Genomic DNA, 19928 nt, shown 5'->3' with positions numbered 1-19928 from the left:
CACCATGGCCCCTCGCTGGATTCGGGAGGACCAGAAGAGGTCCTCTGGGACGAGGGAGGGGTCTGGGGAAGCCTGACGGCAGAGAACCCTCAGGCAGAGTCAGTGACAGCATTAGAACAGGGTGCCACGGAAGCTCACCTCTTCCCCCGTCATCCTCTCATTAGTGACCAGGACAATGCCTACAGCTCGCTTCTAATCCTGGAAATTGGTAAAGACAGCTGAAATTTGGGTCCATTCTAGAAAGGGCCCCACTCCCAGAAGCTCTGGTTCTCCTGGTAAACAAAAGCAAATTCGGTTCTGGTTTCTGGAAGTTTCTTTTCCAATCCTCTCCTATAATCAAAGAGAATTCTTCATAGAAAACTTGCAGAAAAACTGCAATTTACAAGAAACAGCATGTCATGTATGTGCACTTCATAAATCTGGTAGGGTGATCAGAATCACAACTCTTGCCCTTGTTGGGATTAGAACAGAGAAAAAGTACTGCAATTGCATTATAGTAGGAGCCAGAATCCAAGACTGGGGATTTTCTTGCTGACCCAGCCACCAACTGCCCTGCAGATGCCTGCTGCAGCTGCTGCTGCTAAGTCGCTTCAGTCGTGTCCGACTCTGTGCGACCCCAGAGACGGCAGCCCACCTAATCCTTCATTGTGCTAATATCTTGGAATTACCCTTTACCATAGGCTGAACATTTGTGTCTCCCCAAAGTTCATATGTTGAAATCCTAACCTCCAATATAATGGCATTAGGAGGTAAGGCTTTTAGGAACTGTAATCAGGCCCTAAGTGTGGAGCCCTTATGAATGGGATTAATACCTTTATAAGGAGATGCCAGACATTGATTGCCCTTGTCCTCTTTCCACCATGTAAGGATGTGAGAAGGGCCCATTTGCAACCCAGAAGAGAGATGACCCTCACCAGATCTAGACCATGCTGGTACTCTGATATCCAACTTCCAGACTCAAGAACTATGAGAAAAATTGCTACTGTATCTGTGGCATTTGTTATAGCAGCCTAAACTAAGACACACTTCCTCTAACTTTAAGTTCCTGGAAAGCAGGGACCCAGTCTAAAACTTTCTTCTTGGACTCTCCGGGTGGTCCAGTGGCTAAAAATCAATCTGCTGATGCAGGAACATGGGTTCGATCCCTTGCCCAGGAAAATCCCACATGCTATGGAGCAACTAAGCTCATGTGCCGCAACTACAGAGATTTTGCTTAAAAGCGTGTGCTCTGCAATAAGAGAACCAACGCAATGAGAAGCCCTCACACTGCAACTAGAGTAGCCCCCAGTCGCTGCAGCTAGAGAAAACCCGCAGGCCGCAATGAAGCCCCAGCACGGCCATCAATCAATAAATTAAATTTTCTTCTTTCCTCCACTGCTTTGTTAGTTCATATATCACAGGCACAAAAACCTGGATTTGTTCATTTTTAACTTTCCTGGGTTCAGAACTGCAGCACAATATTTTGCATGCCTGAATTCTTTTCCAACATGTATAATCTAAATATGTTTCTATTATTCTAGGCTAGCCTATCATGTGATCACCCAGTAAGCCAGCCGACGTTCACCACACATGCAGAGCAATGGAAATCTCTAGCTGAGGTGTGATCCATGCTGCAGTATGAGGTGGTAAAGAATCTGCCTGCCAATGCAGGAGTCACAGGAGTCATGGGTTCCATCCCTGGCTTGGAAAGATCCCTTGGAGGAGGAAATGGCAACCCACTCCAGTATTCTTGCTTAGAAAATCCCATGGACAGAGGAGCCTGGCGGGCTCAGACCATAGGGTCACAAAAGAGTTGGATACGACTGAGTGACTAAACAGTAAGCAGCAGGAGTTCATGACATGCTTTGGGGGTCTCTTGGGGGAATGGTTGGTGTCATCTAATCACCCACTGGTTATCTCATGAGGGCCCTGAGTCTGGCTCCTTCAGGAACTGGTGTGCAGCCCAGAACTGCAAATTTTCTGCACTGTTGATGTGCCTGCTACAAAATACAAATAAAAAAGATTCAAGTTATAGTGCCTATCAGCAAAGGAACCATGTGAAGACTGTCCTCAGTTTTCCTCAAAATTGGAAACTGGTCAGCCAGTTAGGAGGTGTTCTACCCGCAGAAGTCTGTGTAATCACAGTGCTGACAGCCAGAGGAAGCTGATCTGCCAGCTCAAAGCACGGACACGACTGACACCAACCACCCATGTACCCAACACCAACCACGGAAAGTACTTTGGAGTGATGTGGTTTGGACAGTTGGCCTTAGGAAGAGCCTAGTGTAACACAGAGAATAGCCTGGAAGTTAGCAGCCCTGAATTCCCCCGTGAACTCTATGCTTTGGGCCAGTCGCCTAAGCTTCCATGTCCTTGTCTATGAAAACATGGTTTTGCCTCCAATTGCTGAGGCTCCTTAAGACTCTCATCCTTGGGTATTGGGTACCTATTGTTTCCATGTAGGAGGATAAAAGGAACCCCACTTCTCCCAAAGAGTAGCTGCAACTTGAGTCAAAATGAGACGCTGGTAGAGAAAACAATAAAATACTTCAAAAGAAAAGAGGGTTGCCAAACTCCCCCATCAACCCCAAGGCCAAGTTGAGTTTGGATTGCTTTTGCGTCAGCAGCTCTGCCAGTGGCCGCATCCTTCTAAATGGCTCTTTTCCAATGGCCTTGATGACTTTTCAGCAGATTGAACTAGAACATCCTGATCTCTTTCTGGGGGTCTACTCAACCTTGGATGCTCTCTCCACCCTTCAGGCAACAGTTACTATCACATAAGCTTCACTCTTCCTGGGCCCTCCCATGACTGGGTGACCAACCTCAGAGCCCACCCAGCTGCAGGCCTCTGGCCAAGAGCTGCTTTCTGGGAGGCCCAGAAGGTTCTGAGGCTGCACCGCCCCCCCCCCCCACCTTTGCTCCCAGCAACACACCCCACCCAACACCCTTCACACACATCGATGTCCCCAGCTGGCAGGAACTAGGGACTCCCCAGCCGCTTTTCCAGGCATTTTCTGTGGCACTTCCCCAATGCCAGTCACAAGACAGCAAGGATTCAAGAGAAGGGAGAAGCAGACCACCCAGAGGGACCTTAAGAGAGGCAGAATTTCCAGAGTCACCTTGTCTGCTCCTCTTTACAGATAAGAAGTGAGAGGCCGGTTTCCAAAGCTGCTAGTTAGTGGCTAAGGTGGAAATGACAACCCACCCCAGTATTCTTGCCTGGGGGGGAATCCCCTGGACAGAGGTGCCTGGTGGGCTACAGTCCATGGGGTCGCAAAAGAGTCAGACACGACTGAGCGACTGAGCGCTCACAAACAAGGTGAGAACTGCAAACAGATTTCCTGATACCCAGTCAGGACCAGTCCCCACCTGATTCGTTACATTTTCTCAATGTGATTGATCTCAGTGGAATCACGGAAAAATGATATTCTAAAACTCATAGATTACTTGACAAGATTCTAAAAACCCAAGGAAGTATTCAAGGGAAATGAGAACCTGGCTGTAGCCTCTTTAAATGAAGCCTCCCTGAGCCCTAAAGTCCATACTGTGTGTCTGGACCCCACAGGGCCGTGTCTGAACCTGATTCAGCTCCATAGATGTGATTTCTCTCCACACAGAGGAAAACTCACCAATTCCCTTAGTAAACTGAGTCAGCTCCAAGAGGAGAATCCTGAGGCCAGACCCAGGCCCCCCATGGGGATCCCATGCTGAAAATGTAGTCCCCACCAGAGGGTGGCTTCCTGTCTTCAGTCTGATCCAGCCTAGACTCAAACCTCTTCTTTTAATTTCCTGTCCCATAGTGAAGAACCAGGCTGAAACACTGAAACCAGGACTCCTTAGCAGCTCAGGTCAGCAGGAGAAAGTAACAGGAGAACAGATAAGAGGCTCATAGTCTGGGCACTCAACTTTTTTGGGAGGTGGAGTGGGTTCCCTACTACAGCTCCACACTGGAGAACCTGGTCCAACTTCACTCTGTGTTCAGTCTATCAGCTGTGTCCTACTCTGTGGCCCCGTGGACTGTAGCCTGCCAGGCTCCTGTCTGTGAGACTTTTCAGACAAGAATACTGGGGTGGGTCGCCATTCTCCTCCTCCTGGGGATCTTCTCCACCCAGGGATCTTCACTCTATTCTGTTCCAGACGTCTCTGCTCCAGGCTCCTCGTGACTCCTTTTCCCGTTTGGTTCACCTGCTGACGTACCTAGTGCTGCGGCAGAACTTCCAGTCTGTTCTAGCTCTGCTCTCAGGTTCAAAGCCTGTCTCCCCCAAGGATGACATACCCCACAGTTGCAACATGTGCTGAATAAATACTGGTGCCAGGCTAAAATATGGTCATATAGGCAGAGGAAAGAGAGCTGGGAAAAGAAGACAGTAAGGAAAACAATGGCAGACTCTTAAATAAAGGAGGTCATTGAATAACAGTGTCGGCCTGAGAGAGTGATAGGGTAGGCTGCCCACTTTCACAGCAACTCAGGACACCTGCTTGGGAGCCAGTCAGCCTTCTCCTGTGGCGCCAGTGTGTATGCTGGAGGGGAGGATGGGGGAGCAGGAACAAGGCACTTGGACAACCTAAAGAACAGACATCTTGAACTTATGGTTGCTGGGGGGTGGGGGGATGAGGGGTGGAAGGGATAGCTAGGGAGTTTGGGATGGACAGGTACATACTGCTAGATTTAAAATGGATAACCAACAAGGACCTACCTCTGTATAGCACATGGAACACTGCTAAGTGTTATGCGGCAGCCTGGATCAGAGGGGAGTTTGGGGGAGAATGGATACTTCTACATCTAAGGCTGAGTCCCTTTGCTGTTCAGCTGAAACTATCACATTGTTAATCGGGTATGGTGGTGGTGGTTGAGTTGCCAAGCTGTCTGACTCTTGTGCCCCCAAGGACTGTGGCCTGCCAGGCTCCTTTGTCCATGGGATTCTCCAGTCAAGAATACTGGAGTGGGTAGCCATTCCCTTCTCCAGGAGAATTTCCCCACCCAGGGATCAAACCTGGGTCTCCTACATTTTAGGCAGATTTTTTACCAACTGAGCCACCAAGGAAGCCCATATACCCCAATACAAAATAAATAGTTCAAAAGGAGAAAAAAATAAAAGAGGAAGACAAAGCGCTTGGGCTTTTTCTTTTAATTATTTACCAGATAAAAAAAGAAAAAATAGTGATTGTTTCTTTTTACCCCCAGCATATCAGTTTCCCAAGGCCGAGTGGGAGAGAAATTTGTGGAACAGTGATCATGCTCCTGGCCTGGAGCAGATGCCTCCCCTCGCTCTCCGCCACCCCCAGTGGGAGGGGCAGGGCCAGGGGCCAGGCAGGCGTCTGGGACTGCAGCAGGGCAGCGGCGTGGCTGGTGTTCGGTCTTCTCCCTGCTGCCAGCACATTCAGACCCTCTCCTGCCTGTCCCCCCAGCACCCTCCCCTACTCATCAAAGGAAGTAGGAAGATGGGCCTCCAGGAGGCGGGGCTGGGTGCAGAGCAGGACCGGGGAAGCACACAGCTGACGTGGCCAAGGCCACTGTCTTCTGCTTCTATTGCACATCCTGGCTCAGATGCCCTGCCCTGAGCGTTGGGCCACAACATAAGATGCTTTTGAAATTCAAACAAAAGAACCTGTGTTTTTCTGCCAGGCTCACGAAGGGAAGGTGTGCTGTTGTGTGGATTCTTCTGATTTGTGTTAAAGTTATATTTAAGTTATTCACCATGGGGGCAAGGCAAAGATACCTTTTTAAGAAAGCAGATGGGTTTCGGATTCCTGGGGCCCTGTAGTCACCTGGGCTTCTGTCAAGTTCAAAAGACCCAGAGTAACCCTTTCTCCAGTCAACAGATGTTCTTTTGCATAACATGGAAGAGGCAGCTATGGCCATCAACCCGAGACCCCTCTCCAACTGTCACGACTCTGAGCCACTTGGGGGTGACCTCTCTTTCTGAACACCTGGAGAATCTGACAATGGACCCCAGGGAGCCCCAGTGCAGGCAGGGCTCTTCCCCACTCCCCGCTCTCGGGGCTTCTCCACAGGAGTAATGGGAAGGAACTGGTGTTTCCCCCCTTGTTTTACGCTGTGCATTTCTCCCCTAAAGTGGCAGCTGTTTGAGTCTCCTCCTTCTCATTACCAGAGGGAACAGAGAGGGGCTGGGAGCTGTGTACCGGACCAACAGACAGAATAAACTCCTCTAAACACGTGGGGCGCGGGGAGGGGCCATGAGGACAGACTCTGATTTGGCAAAGCTGCACAAACTCTTTCGCCTTCGCTGGCCAAAATGAGGCTGGTGGGGGAAGACAAACCTAACTGAGCCCATGGCAGGACTGCAGGCTATGAGAGACGACAGGGCACACACAGAACCGTATAAACTGTGGCACTAGAAAGATGAGAAGGCAGGGCCATGACTCCGGCTGGCAGCACGCCTTGGGCGCACGCTTCCAGAAACTCTCAGTGCCCGTGGTAAGTGGCGGCATCCAGACGCAGCAGTGCTTGTCCTTCCTCCTCTTCCCAACACATTCCAAGTTTCTCGTTTAAATAACTATGTACACACACACACATACACGCAAGCCTGGTCTCTCTCTGATGTGAGGGTCCTTCACTTGAGGGTCCTACAATGGCTTTAGAGAGTTGGTTCCAATTGTCTTTTTGGAGATTTCCTGCTTGGGACCAAACCTGCAGGGAGAAGAAATGGCTGAACTCTATGGCAGATCTCTCAGATGAAAGCAACCCAGTGTTTAAGGGACTGAGTCTTAATATAAATAAGGAGCCCAGGACTCCCTTCCCCCATTTGGTACCCTGGCAGATGGAGCAAGCGTGTTGGGACCCATTAACCATGAGCCAGAGGGTCACAAGCCCACCAGCCACCCTTGGAACACAGCTCCCTACCTCCCTCTGATAAGGACAGTTTCTCAAGTTCAGCTTCAAGTTCGGCATCTGAGATCCTAGTGTTAGGCACACTGTTGATATAAAACGTCTCCTGGGGGTTGTAGGGCAGATCCGAAGGTTCTTTGGTGGTGTCCTGAAGCAGGATGTCCAACTCCTTCTCCAGTTCCTCACTGTCAAAGTCTGGCGAGAAGAGGCGACATAAGGACATGAGGAAGTCCAGGGAGGAAATGCATTAATGATCAAGGACTGTGGACAGCAAACCCAGCTCAGCCTTACAAAAGATGCCCAGGTCTTCTTGAAGGATTATTTAAAAAAACTGTGTGATGGGCTTCCCTGGTGGTCAAGTGGTTAAGAGTCTGCCTGCCAATACAGCAAACATAGGTTCAATCCCTCATCCAGGAAGATCCCACAGGCTGTGGGGCAACTAAACCCATGCACCACAACTACTGAGCCTGCGCTGTAGAGAGCCCGTGCTCCATGACAAGAGAAGCCACCACAGTGAGAAGCCTGAACCCTGCAACTAGAGAGCAGCCCTCGCTTACTGCAACTAGAGAAAGCCCATGAGCAGCAACAAAGACTCAGCACAGCCAATCAATCAATAAATCAATCGTGTGAGTTGGGAGGCAAAGGGCACCTTCAAGCGGATATTCTTTGTCCACACACAGAGCTAAGTCATTGAGGAGGTTTATTTTGTTTACACCAAGGAACTGACCCTGCTTCTCCTTGCCCTAGGAAGATGCCCAGGGATTAAGGGGCCCTGGAGTGCTGAGGGGCTGGTCAACAGCCTGTCAAGGAGGAAAGGCCAATTCCTTCCCATTACTCCTGCAGAGAAGCCCCGGAGATGGGGGAGAGCCCTGCCTGCATTAGGAGAACAGATCCTGGCCAGACCTATCCCCACGCAGAAAGGCGAAGTCTGCTTAGAAAGGAAAGACGACAGAATCATCTTGTCAACTCACCTAGGCCATTGGTTACCCCGCCAGCCAGTGTCTGAGAAACTTCGTCCTGGGTGTCACACAGCTGCAAGAGAAAGGCGCCAGGCCATGAACTCTGAATGCATCTCTGGGGATCTCAGTCTTTGGGTTTCAATGTTCAGGGTTACAAAGTGGTGCTGTCCCATCTGAGAACTGGGGGAAGCATCCTCAAGTTCACAAGGTCAACAGTTGGGGAAAGAAGTAAGTATCAATATAACAAAGTCACTTCTGTCCTCAGAACTGTCTGGTGTAGGTACGTGCCCTACCCAACCCCCATACCTCCTGGATCTGATCCACAAGGCTCTCCGCCTTCTCCACTGTGACATCCTTCATGGAGAGTTTCAGCGCTCCCACCCCAGCCTGATAGGCATTGAAAACCTAAAGAGAAAGCAGTGGTCAGTGCAGATAAAGAGCACTGGGCAAAATATAGACCACATTGTTTTGTCTCCAGAAGACAGCTTTGGTTTTTTTCCCCTTACCCAAGCATGATTCACCCCATGTCAACTGAGCCCAAAACTTCCCAACAGGAGGGGCAAAGGCAGTCCCAACCATATCCTGAAAGAACCCCAGCCTTCTCCAGACAGCAAAGCCTCAGTGGAAGGGAGAAGGGGCGGATACCGCACAGAACTGGCCAAGCACTGGGGCAGAGGGGCAGTAGCTACCATCTGATCTGTCTGCGAGGCATAGATCCGGTCCAGGATGCCTTGAACTGTGTCCAGCTTGGCATGCAGGGCCTCGATGCGCTTCTCTGTCCGCTGCTTTGCCTTGAGAGACCTCAGGGCCTAGTGGGGCATGGAGACATGGTTAACACCAAACCAGGTAGGCCAAAGGGCCCAAGGAAGAGAGCCCTTCCCAGAAGGTAAGATCCACCCCGGGTTTGTAAAGCAAGCCATCATGATGCCTGGGCCACCCACAGACGTTCTGCTCTAGCCTTGAGAAGGCTGCTCTCTGAACTGGGCTCCTCTCACTGCCATCCTAGGGCACCAGGACACAGCTGGGGGTGGGGATTGGGGAGACAAAACTTACCAGCTGCTTCTTCCCTGCTCGGCATGCCCGGCGGGCTTCTTCTTTATACCTACAAAGGGACAGCTTAAGATGACGAGGGCATAGGAGGGGGATGGCAGGGTCCTCAAGTGTCCCCACAAGTAGCACTTTTGGTGAAGGTACTTTTCAAATCTGAAGGGCAAATTCATTTCACCCAGTGGCCAGAAAAATGATGCCCAACCGCCTATGGCCAAACCCCTGCAGCAGGTTGAAATATGAGCTGGGAGGGGAGGTCTGCATGTGGGGGAGGCAAATGACCAAGGAAAAGTTATTTCAATTCATAGAGAGGGAAAACAGATCGACAAGGTGCCTTAAAGACAGACTGCCATCCTGGGAGCTGGCAGGTAGGGTGTGCTAAGTTGCTTCAGTCGTGTCCGACTCTTTGTGACCGCACAGACTATAGCCTGCCAGGTTCTTCTGTCCATGGGATTTTCCCAGGCAAGAATACTGGAGTGGGTTGCCATGCTCCCCTTCAGGCGGTCTCCCGAACCTAGGGATCTAACCCTAGTCTCTTATGTCTCCTGCATTGGCAGGCAGACTCTTTACCATTAACACCACCTGGAAAGCCAGCAGGCAGGGAATGACTTCCTAACACCTCCAATGACCTTGGCGTTCCCACAAGGTGGGGATTCTCCCGCTGTAAGAGGGTGTGAACAAGCACACTCTGATTCCACATCTATATATCCTACCTTTCGGGGAAGTGCTTACATGTCTTCAGCAGGGATGTCTTGCATGGTCATCCGAGGGGAAGGGCAGGGGTCCCTTACCAAGACCCCCAGAAGGCTGTTTATACCTGGCGCATTCACTACTATTGGGCTGGCTAAAGCGTTCATTCAGGTTTTTCTGTAAGATCTTACCAAAAAACCTGAATGAACTCTTCGGCCAACTCTACACATCCCCAAGCTAAGGGCTGGCTCAGTAAGCACTGGTTAAATGGACGATGGCTTGGAAGAACACAAACACAGTGCTAACACTGCACTTGTAGGGGAGAATTCATTTTGTTTTCCTTTGTGATAATTGGTGCTTTCTGTGACTGTTGCACTGAGCAATTAGTACTTTCCTAATCAGCGAAATATAACCTTAATTCTTCTTTTTAAAGAGCCCACGGTTGCCAGTGCTTTGCCGGCTCTGAGGTCCAGCCAGGGTGAGGTCTGGGGCACTCAGCTCAGGGGGAGTTACCTCTCGGCTTCCTGGGACAAGGACTCCACCTTGCGGGACAGCAGCTGTTCACTCTGCATCAGCTGGTAGACCCCGACATCCACGTCGTTGACAGGAGAGACCTTAGCGTGGGGGCCTCGGGCAAACTTCACGATCTAAAGGGACAGGGACAACTTACTGCTGCTCTGATCCCGAATGCTGAGAAACCCCTGGGCAGGGGTTCTGGCGGCTATGTCAGCACACAGTGGACAAGGTCTCGGGGAGTGGGGTGAGAAGCAAAGTGTTCCCGTACCTTCTCCCCATTCTGCTCCAGGACGGTGACCCGCTTCTCTTTCTGCAGCTGCAGCAACACCAGGTAGAAGGTCCTCTCGTCCGGACAGGAGCCCGCACACAGAGTGCTGAGCTCTGACAGGGCCACCACAGGGTGCGAGGAGAGCGGGGAGTTCTGATACAGACGGTACACCTCCTCAGCCTTCTCCTGCAGGGGAAGTGCAAAGTGCTTGTGGGGAGGGATTCCTGCCCCCAGAAACCTGAGAGCCCTAAGCCTGTGCTTCAGATCCACGGTCACGTGACACGCGAGGTAAGAGCAGGGGAGCGCCCACCTTGTCCTCAGCTTTGGAAAAGGAAAAAGGAGTCATGTTTTTTTAAACCTTGGAGGAATGTCTGGTGAGCATGGGTGAAATAAGGCACATGGTATGTTGGGAGCCAGCTCTGGGCTTGCCCTTCCATTTGGGACTCCGTGTTCCTGCATCTCCCTTGCCTATGGGCCCCTACGGGGAGAAGGAAGCAGTGTGGTGTGGTGGCACGGCCACCGATGAAGAGCCAAGGCTGGCGCTCAGGCCAGCCTGTGTGATCCTGGACCAGTCGGTCTCACTGGTCATTGGCAAGCCGGAGAAGTTGGATGGAGATGATGTCTATAAACTCCCAGCCAGTCCCGGTCTCTCCACTTTTATGCCAAATGGCAATCCTGCAAACTGGAATAGTACCAAGTCTAGAAAGTGCCCCAAGAGGGAAGTATGGGATGGGATTTTTGTGAGAATTTAGGAATCTTTAGACTTAGATGAGAAGTCTAAGAAACATAGGTTCCAAGAAACAATGCCACGGTCTTCCTCCTCTGTGCAAATTACACTTTCAGTCTTCTGGAAATAGGAAATATGTACTGAAGTATGCATAGGATGCTATGAAAATATAGAGAAGGACTATCCAGGAGTCCAGCAATTGCTCAGAAAATAATAGTTGTTGAGCAGAATCCCATAGGTAAGTCATTAGGTGGGATGTTGGTGGGAAAGTCATCTCAGGAAGAGGAATAGTCATGAGCAGCAGCATGAAATCTGAGTCTTCTTTACCACATATACAAAAATACCTACTACATTATTAAAATTTAAATTGAGAAAATGAAAGCATAAAATATTTGAAGAAAATGCTTTAAAAAAAAATCTTATTAACCTTTGAAGTAGAGGGTTATGTCTTTCTAAGCAAGAGCAGAAAAGTTACGCCTTTCTAAGTAAGAGCAGAAATTCAGTAGCCAAAAAGGAAAATTTGAAAAATCTATAGAAATATAAAAACTTTTATATGGTAAAAGACATCGTAAGTAAAAATTAAAACAAGAAACTGAGAGACAATATTAAATTCTTAATACTAAATATATCTTTTATATACATATATATATGAAAGTGTAGTTTCTCTGTCATGTCCAGTTCTTTGAGACGCTATGGACTGTAGCCAGCCAGGCTCCTCTGTCCATGGGATTCTCTAGGCAAGAATACTGGAGTGAGTTGCCATGCGCTCCTGCAGGGGATCTTCCCAACCCAGGGATCAAACCTGGGTCTCTCATGCAGATTACAGTCTATGGGGTCGCAAAGAGTCAGACATGACTGAGTGACTAAGCCCGCACACGCGTGCACACACACACCCTTAAATAGAAAACTCCTACCAATAATATAAAAGACAAAGAATCCAAAATAAGAACAGGCAAAGGCTATAAAGAGGCAATTCACAGAAGAGAATATGTAAATGGCCAGTGAATAGGTGAAAAAATGCTCAAATTCCAAAAAGGAAGTATTTTTATTCATCAAACTGACAATATTTAAAAGACTTGTGTTATCCAGTGCCAGCAAGGATGTGAGGAGACTGGTACTTTAATGTAATCTTCATGAAAGCATAAATTAGTACAAACTTTTGAAAAGTAATTTAGTAATTTCTGTTAAAACTTAAAATGTGCATACACATTTCTAGAAAAAAGTGAAGAGTATACATGTAGGCACAAGGCTGTCAAAGAAGTATTTCTTTGTAACAGAGAGAAATTGGAATGACTTAAATATCCAGTTGTGTGGTAACTATTGGATAAATTGTGGCAAGTCCATTGATTATTATGCAGCCATCCAAAAGAATGAAGTAGATCTGTATCATGTAGGGACCTAGAAGGGTGCTCATGATAGATTAAGGTGGGGGAAAAAAAAAAAAAAGCTGGTTGTAGACCAATAGGTAAAATAAGGTAACATTTATATATGTATGTATATGGGCTTCCCTGGTGGCTCAGTGGTGAAGAATCCACCTGCCAATGCAGAAGACACAGGTTCCATTCCTGGGTTGGTTAAGATCCCCTGGAAATGGCTACCCACTTCAGTATTTTTGCCTAGAGAATCCCACGGACAGAGGCCCACCAGGCGGTGGGCTACAGTCCACGGGGTCGCCAAGACGTCACATATGACAGAGCAACTGAACAACAAATTGTGCATGTGTATATTCACTTACTGTGTTAACAAATATTTACTGACTCTCTACTATATACCAGGCACTGTTCCCAGGCCCCATGAAACTTCTCCCTTCTGGTGGGGGAGAAAGATAAAATACAAGTAAGTAAGAATTTCAGAAAGTACTAAATGCCAAAAAGAAGATAAAATGGAAAGTAACATAATAAGGTCAACAAGAAGGGAGTGTGCTTTTGCAAACAGAACTGGGAAGGGAATGTACCCAAAGAGGTGGAAATGGGATGAACAGAAAGGAAACTTTCTTTGTACAATTTTTGCAAATCACAAACTCTATGGGCAATTTTTACTATTTTGTATTTCTTTCAAATAAGATTAAAACTTGCTGGCTGCTTTCTGCATTTAGACTTGGGAAAGCCAGTTTACCTCAGAAACAGGCTTTCTTTGGTTTTATAAAAATATCCAGATAAGGCCCTTTATTTTCACACATGAAGACAAGTCTCCTTCCCAGGAGAAAACCATGTATCTGAAGTCATCATATATTTGGTAGCAGATGTCATCGAATGAGATTAAGCATCAAAGTGTTCTGTGTAGTGATGTAAGCTGAAAGTGAGGTTGCTCAGTTGTGTCCGACTCTTTGCGACCCCATGGACTGTAGCCTATCAGGCTCCTCCGTCCATGGGATTTTCCAGGGAAGAGTGCTGGAGTGGATTTCCATTTCCTTCTCCAGGGGATCTTCCGGACCCAGGAATCAAACCCAGGTCTCCCGCACTGCAGACAGACGCTTTACCGTCTGAGCCACACAGAGTTAACATTAACAGTCCATGCCCCTGAAGAGCCAGATTTATTTCTCTATCTAAAGAGGATTAGACTTCTCTGCTGTCAAAAACTGTTGGTTCTTAGAAGATTTCTGTGATTCCACTCCCATCTACCCCCACCTCTGCCTTTGCTCTCAAAACACTGAGTCCAAAACCACAACTGTGAGGATAAATGGATGGACCCCCCATTGCTCCAGGTTGGAGAACACCCGAGGGAGAAGACCACAAGGAGGGAAAGGGCTGGCCCAGAACCACTTAAACCACCAAGCTGTGCGTCCCTGGCCGAGCCCTGGAGGCTGAGAGGGAGGGTAGTGCAGAGGGGGAGAGGTGTTTTCCTGAAGAAGATGCACGCTGCTTAGTCAAAAATCCCAGGGGACAGGGAGAGCAGGTAGGTTTTGGAGACTTGATCCCCAGGCTGAAGTGGCAGGGAGGAGGGCTGTCTGTCAGAGTGAAGAGAAACTGGAGCTTCTCATGGGGTGGGGGCTGGGGGTTGCGACCTGGCCCCAGCTGTGTGGAAGCCTCCAGAGCTCTGAGGCTGAACTTCAAGCGATTACGGCATTCAAATGTTAGTCACTCAGTTGTGTCTGACTCTTTGCAACCCCATGGACTGCAATCCACCAGGCTCCTCTGTCCTTAGGATTCTCTAGGCAAGAATACTGGAGTGGGTACCCATTCTCTTCTCCAGCGGGTCTTCTCAACCCAGGGATCAAACCCAGGTCTCCTGCATTGCAGGTGGATACTTTACCACTGAGCCATCAGGGAAGGTTGGGCTTGGTGAGTTTCAAAAATAACCAGTCTGCAAGTCTACTTTATAGACACTGTGTTCAGTCAACTTTATAAACACACACACACACACACACACACACACTTAAGGTTACTATAACCTTGCCCACCACAGTCAGGTGGAGTGGTGGGGGTGATGCAGGTCTGCCCAGGGTTATAGAGTAGGTGGAGGGCTTCCCTGGGGGTCCAGTGGTTAAGAATCTGCCTTGCAATGAGGGGACACAGGTTCCATCCCTGGTCAAGGAAGATCTCACATGCCATAGAACAACTAAGCCCATGCACCACAACTACTGAGCCCATTTGGCTATAGCCCGTGCTCCGCAGCAGGAGAAGCCACCACAATGTAAAGCCTGTGCACCAGAACTAGAGAACAGCCCCTGCTGGCTGCAACGAGATAAAGCCCTCTCACAGCCACGAAGATCCAGCACAGCCAAAAATAAAATCAAATAATCTTAAAAAAAAAAAAGCGTGTGTGGAAGTAAAGATGTGGGGACAGCAAAGCTTGCCTGAGAAGGAGAGACACAGCAGTGACCAGTCGGGGCCCCAGGTCCCACAGGAGTCATCCTGAGATGGGAAAACGGGGTGGGTTTACAGGCTGAAGGAGAGCATGAAAGAGGGGGAAGGAATATACAGATCGGGGGGTCACTGATGCCACTAAGGGCTGGGCGCATAGGGGACAGTGGAAGGACACTGCATCCTCTGAGCTTGGGGAGGAAGCAGGGCTGAGAGGAGGTCAAATTGGAAGCGGTAAGACAGAAAGTTGAAGTGCGACTAAGGGGATTCTATGTTCTCAGTGCAGTATCTGCAGAGAACATGAAGTGCATGTGTGGGGGGCAGGGGACAAGAACACCAGGCAGCAGAGTGGCTCCAAGGGCCCTCCTAAAGCTGGGACTTTGAAAGGGGCCCCACTCCTGGGGACAGAGCCATTTTTTTCCAGCAGAAATGAAGGACCATGGGGCTGATCTAAGGTGGTTGATTTGCTGGTGTCTCTGGTGTGGCCTGAGAGCTGCAGAGGAGCCAAGGGTGTAGATGAGAGAAGCAGTCCAGCATCAGTTGCATGCTCTGGGCTTTGGACAGAAGGCAGGCCAGAAGGAAGCTGAATGACCAGACGAGCATGAAAGGAAAAGAGCCTGGTGGTGTCTTTGCTGGTGGTAAGTAAGTGAGAAAGGACATCTGAGCCTAGTTTGCTGATTTGTTGTTGCTGTTTAGTCACTCAGTTGTGCCCAGCTCTTTTTCAACCCATGGACTGTAGGGACCCATGGACTTTTTTTCGACCCAGGCTCCTCTGTCCATGGGATTTCCCAGGCAAGAATACTGGAGTGGTTTGCCATCTCCTTCTCCAGGGGATCTTCCCCATCCAGGAATCGAACCCGCATCTCCTGCACTGGCAGGCAGGTTCTTTACCACTGAGCCACCAGGGAAGCCCAGTTTACTGATTTAGGGGAGGGCAAAGCTGAGAGAGGAAATGGCAACCAAGTTTTCTAAACTTTAGTTTATCATTAATCCCTACAAATATAGAAATTACTCAACTGTGTGTAACTGACAATTTCTAGATAGAGGTTCACCCTTGAAAGATACAAGTCCAACCAACAACTCATTGCTACAAAGTATAGCAAAAGGAAGGTCAGATAAACTCAGTTATCAGCTCTGTCAACCCATAAAAAAGATTGGTTCATTTTCTAATGATTCACCCAAGCCACTCAAGAAACGTGGAGGGTCCTGTCATCACCCCAGATGACACCCAGACCTCTCACTCCTGAGCACCCACCTTAAGAAGCTCCACAGCCACAAGCACCTCCTCAGCAGGAACCTTATGATCCCCTAGCATGTTGGAAAGAGTCCACTTGAGGGGCTTCAGCAGGAAGACTCCGACTCCCCAGGAGATCCAGCTGCTGTCTACACTGGCCATGAAGTCGGACTCCCGCTGCAGCTCCCCTCGACTGCCGGTGAAGAAAGAAAAGGGCAGGTGGTAGGCTTTACTGCAATGGACTCACCTCCCTCCTTAGCCCAAAAGGGAATGTGATCATCATCTTCATAAGCACCATTTACTAGGCACCTTCATGTCAGCTACTGTGAGTAATGCTGTTTACGCTCCAGCTCCAAGCCTCACAATTTTTGGCAAGAGAAAACTGAGGGACTGAGAAGATGACAGAGGCCAAAGCTAAACTATAATTTGGCTCCAAAATGCAAGCTCTCTGATAAGGCTCCAAAGACACAGGAGGCCACAGGGCCTGTGTTGAGACTTCCCTTGACGAAGGGAGCTCAAAACAATAAGGGATTAGTATCAAGGGCAAGACATGAGGATGAAGACAAAGCAGTTCAGAGAAAGGGTTTTCTGCTAGTCTTAAGTTTGGGTGTAGATAAGGCACAAGCATTTCAAAGTCCTAGTAATAAGGAGCTAATTTTACTGAATGCTTCCCATGGGCCAGTCACTGTGCTAAGGGGTGCTAAGGAGTATCTCTTCAAATACACAAAATAAATCTAAGTACAATCATGTTTTATAACTGATCAAACTGAGGCTTATGGAGAGGTACATATTTTTTCCTCAGTCACATAATTTAGCATACAGCAGAGCCAGGATTTGCACCCAGGCTATCTGGGCCTCAATCAAAGCTGTTAACTACTCTGCTATGCTGCTTCTATGGAAAAATGTCTCCCTCAGAAATTCTTCAGGTCCCAGACCCGGTCAAACTTCAGGAGGCCTCAGTGGGGTGCCAGCAGTCAGGAGAGGAGAAATAGAGGTACTACAGGTCTCTGGGTAGGAAGTGGGAGAGGATGGTCCTGTTGTAATAAGGAAGCTCAGATTCTTCCTGCCCCTCACTGACTTTTTCAGCTACTGTCTACCCTGTGCCCCATGTGGCGCATGAATGGAAACTGTCCTAGAACGGAGAAGTTCCAGAAATGCCTTGCCCCATCAATGTCAGTCAGGGAAGGGGGCTGGGAGGAAGAAGATCTCTTAATTGGGAAGAGGGTTGAGCTAAAAGCAACATATCAAAGTTGGCTTTCTTCAGTCTCCGACCCCGATGAAGTCACTGTGCTAGAGAGGCCATTCAGGATATGACATATACAACATGAGTGCAAATGCTTGAGACTCAGAAGACCCCAGGGGCAGCCCTGCCATAACCTCTAACCATCTGTGTAACCCCCAGTAAGTTGCTGCATCTCTCTCAGACTCTGCTGCTTCTGTCTGAGAGGATAATTCTGTCACCGCAGGACTGCTGAAGGAGCCAGATGAAATGATGTAGGCAAAATACCTCACACAGCAAAGTGCTTTCATCTGTTAGATGTTCATGCTACCAGCCTCAGGAACCTAGAAAAACCCTGCACCTGTCGCACAGGTAGCACCCACAGGACCTTCTCGGATCACCAAGATACTCGGTCATGTCCTCCACTCTAAATAGCCTGTGCCAAGGACAAGCCAAGACAGGCCAGACACAATACCTGTGCCGGGGGGGCTGTTGGCAAGGTCCCTACACACCTCTCCCCCACCACTACTTTCTTCTTAGCTCCACCCTTCCTGAATTCAATAAATCCTGTCTCGTAGACCTTCTGTTGTGGGGTTATTCACATTTGGAAGCCCCTATATAACGGGATTCCAGTACAGATCACTGTCACCTCCGCCAGGCTGGCTTCTCCTCTTACCGTCTGGATTGCATCTAATCAGGCTATCCTGGCCTCTCAATTTCCTCCATACTCTACCTCCCATTCCCTCCAAACACCCCTAACCTGGCCTCCTTAGCCCACTGAGCAAACACAGACGACTCCTGGAAGCCAGACCCGGGACTGGGCGCGGTGCGCCCGGGAGAACTGCCTGGGTCGCTGCCCATGGGGAGCCGCCCCGCCCCCCGGCCGGGCCCGCCCTCACCGCAGCAGGTCCTGCAGCACGGTGGCCAGCCCCAACGGGACGCTGCCCTTGCGTTGAAAGGCCTCCTGCAAGTCCCGCAGACGCAGGCGCACCACCCCCTGGCGGCGGCTGTGGCTCAGCACCAACGGCGCCCAGAAGCCCATCTTGCTGTCCCAGTCGGTGCTGTTCACCTCGCGACTCCTTTTGAAGGCGGAGAACAGGAAGGACATGCGCTCCTCATCCTCCTCCCACTCCGGGGGCAGTAGGCCCGCCGGGTCTCCCCCGGCCGGAGCCTCGGCCTCCCGTTCCGGGGACCACATCGGAACCCCAGCCCCGCCAAGGAACCGAACACAAGCCTGGCCCTAGTCCCCTTCCGCCCTGGTTCCCTCCCGGCTTCCGTTCCTGGGCCACCTCCTCCTCTGTCATTACGTCACCACCGCGTGAAATAAGTCTCGTACGTCCGCACGGCGCATGCGTCTCTGTACCCGGCCTGCGCCAGGAGGAGAAAAAAAAATGACCCTATTTTCTAAGAAGCTCAGAGCGCTTGCGCCGACCCCTCCTCCCGCAGCCTTTGTGCGGAAAGGAGGACGTCGCGCGTGCGCGGCGGGTAGGTGAGCGTCGCGCCCCCTCGGGAATCATAGAGTTTGGCCGAGTGTTGTAGAGAGGCGAATGATTACGCCTCAAACTTGTGGTGGTTTCAGGTACTAGGACTCGAGAGTGTCGCTAAGGGGCCTCAGAGGCACCAGGATCGCCGCGTGGATCACCGTTCATCGCTGCTTGACCCGGCGGTCTTACTTCGGACATTTAAACTTCCAAGTTAGCCTTCCTTTACAGTAATGTCAGCGGATGAACAAAACTGTCACTCAAGCTCTGTGACAATGTATACACCGATTTTCAGGAATATACACGCTTCTACTTTTCTTGCTCCACACCTTCTACCCTGGAGTAACCCTTCTGTGTCCTTCTCAGAATCAGTATCCAACAGATCCCTTAAGATCGAACCCAATTCTAATCTTCCTTGAGGGACTTGCCTGGCGATCCCGTGATTAACACTCCCCGCTTGCACTGTAGGAGGCATGGGTTTCATGCCTGGTAGGGCAGCAGAGATCCCACAAGCCTCGTGGCGAGGTCCCCAAACAAACAAATAAGAACAACAAAACCTGTCTTGAAACTATTTCAGACTGCATGATTGTTGATCTCTTTTCTGGAGTGGATGGGTTAGCATTTACCAGTCTGTGTCCTGATCCCTGCGGGCAGGTGAATATCTTGAATATCTACATCGCATAGTGGTCCCATAGAAATGTTTCATAAACTGAAAGATGCATAACTTGACTCTTGCCCTTCTAATATCTTAGAATATTGTTAGTCTCAAAAACAAAAAGAAGAAGAAAAAAAAAAAAAAAACACCTCATGAGTAAGGAACATGTCTGGTGTCCTAAGAGTAATTGTGTTCTTTTTAACCGAACCATTTAAAAGGCAAATGGAGTTTCTTTAATGGAACCAGGTAACAATCATCAGAGTTGAATGTAAACTTGGCCTCTGCCCCTCACTGGCTGTGTGACCATGATTAAATACCTAAACTTTCTGAGCTGCTTTTGTAAAATTTTATTTCCTAATGGGGTTGTTTGAAGGAAATGTTATGTAAAATAACTGGCACATAATGTAGTAGGTGTTATCACTGAGTGGCAGGCTGTTTAATAGTTGGGACCCAGTTTAAGGAAGAATTTTAATAAGCATTTTGAAGGAGGAGAAGGGATA

At 49.2% G+C, this 19928-nt stretch overlaps 1 protein-coding gene across 1 annotated transcript; it reads right to left on the bottom strand.

Moving 5' to 3' along the window:
* Nucleotides 1-5093: 5093 nt before the first annotated feature.
* Nucleotides 5094-18571, bottom strand: CHMP7 (charged multivesicular body protein 7). The gene is made up of 10 exons (XM_027549923.1): nucleotides 18192-18571; nucleotides 16095-16266; nucleotides 10310-10495; nucleotides 10039-10172; nucleotides 8842-8890; nucleotides 8478-8597; nucleotides 8095-8193; nucleotides 7801-7861; nucleotides 6845-7024; nucleotides 5094-6631 (listed from the first exon to the last, which is right to left on the bottom strand). Exons 1-10 carry the CDS (start codon nucleotides 18488-18490, stop codon nucleotides 6579-6581), a joined length of 1353 nt encoding a protein of 450 aa, XP_027405724.1. The 5' UTR covers nucleotides 18491-18571; the 3' UTR covers nucleotides 5094-6578.
* Nucleotides 18572-19928: the final 1357 nt, after the last annotated feature.

This window comes from Bos indicus x Bos taurus, chromosome 8, assembly GCF_003369695.1.
Source record: "Bos indicus x Bos taurus breed Angus x Brahman F1 hybrid chromosome 8, Bos_hybrid_MaternalHap_v2.0, whole genome shotgun sequence".
NCBI lineage: Eukaryota > Metazoa > Chordata > Mammalia > Artiodactyla > Bovidae > Bos > Bos indicus x Bos taurus.
The sequence above is the reverse complement of the archived record's forward strand: the minus strand, read 5'-3'. Positions and strand labels throughout refer to the sequence as shown.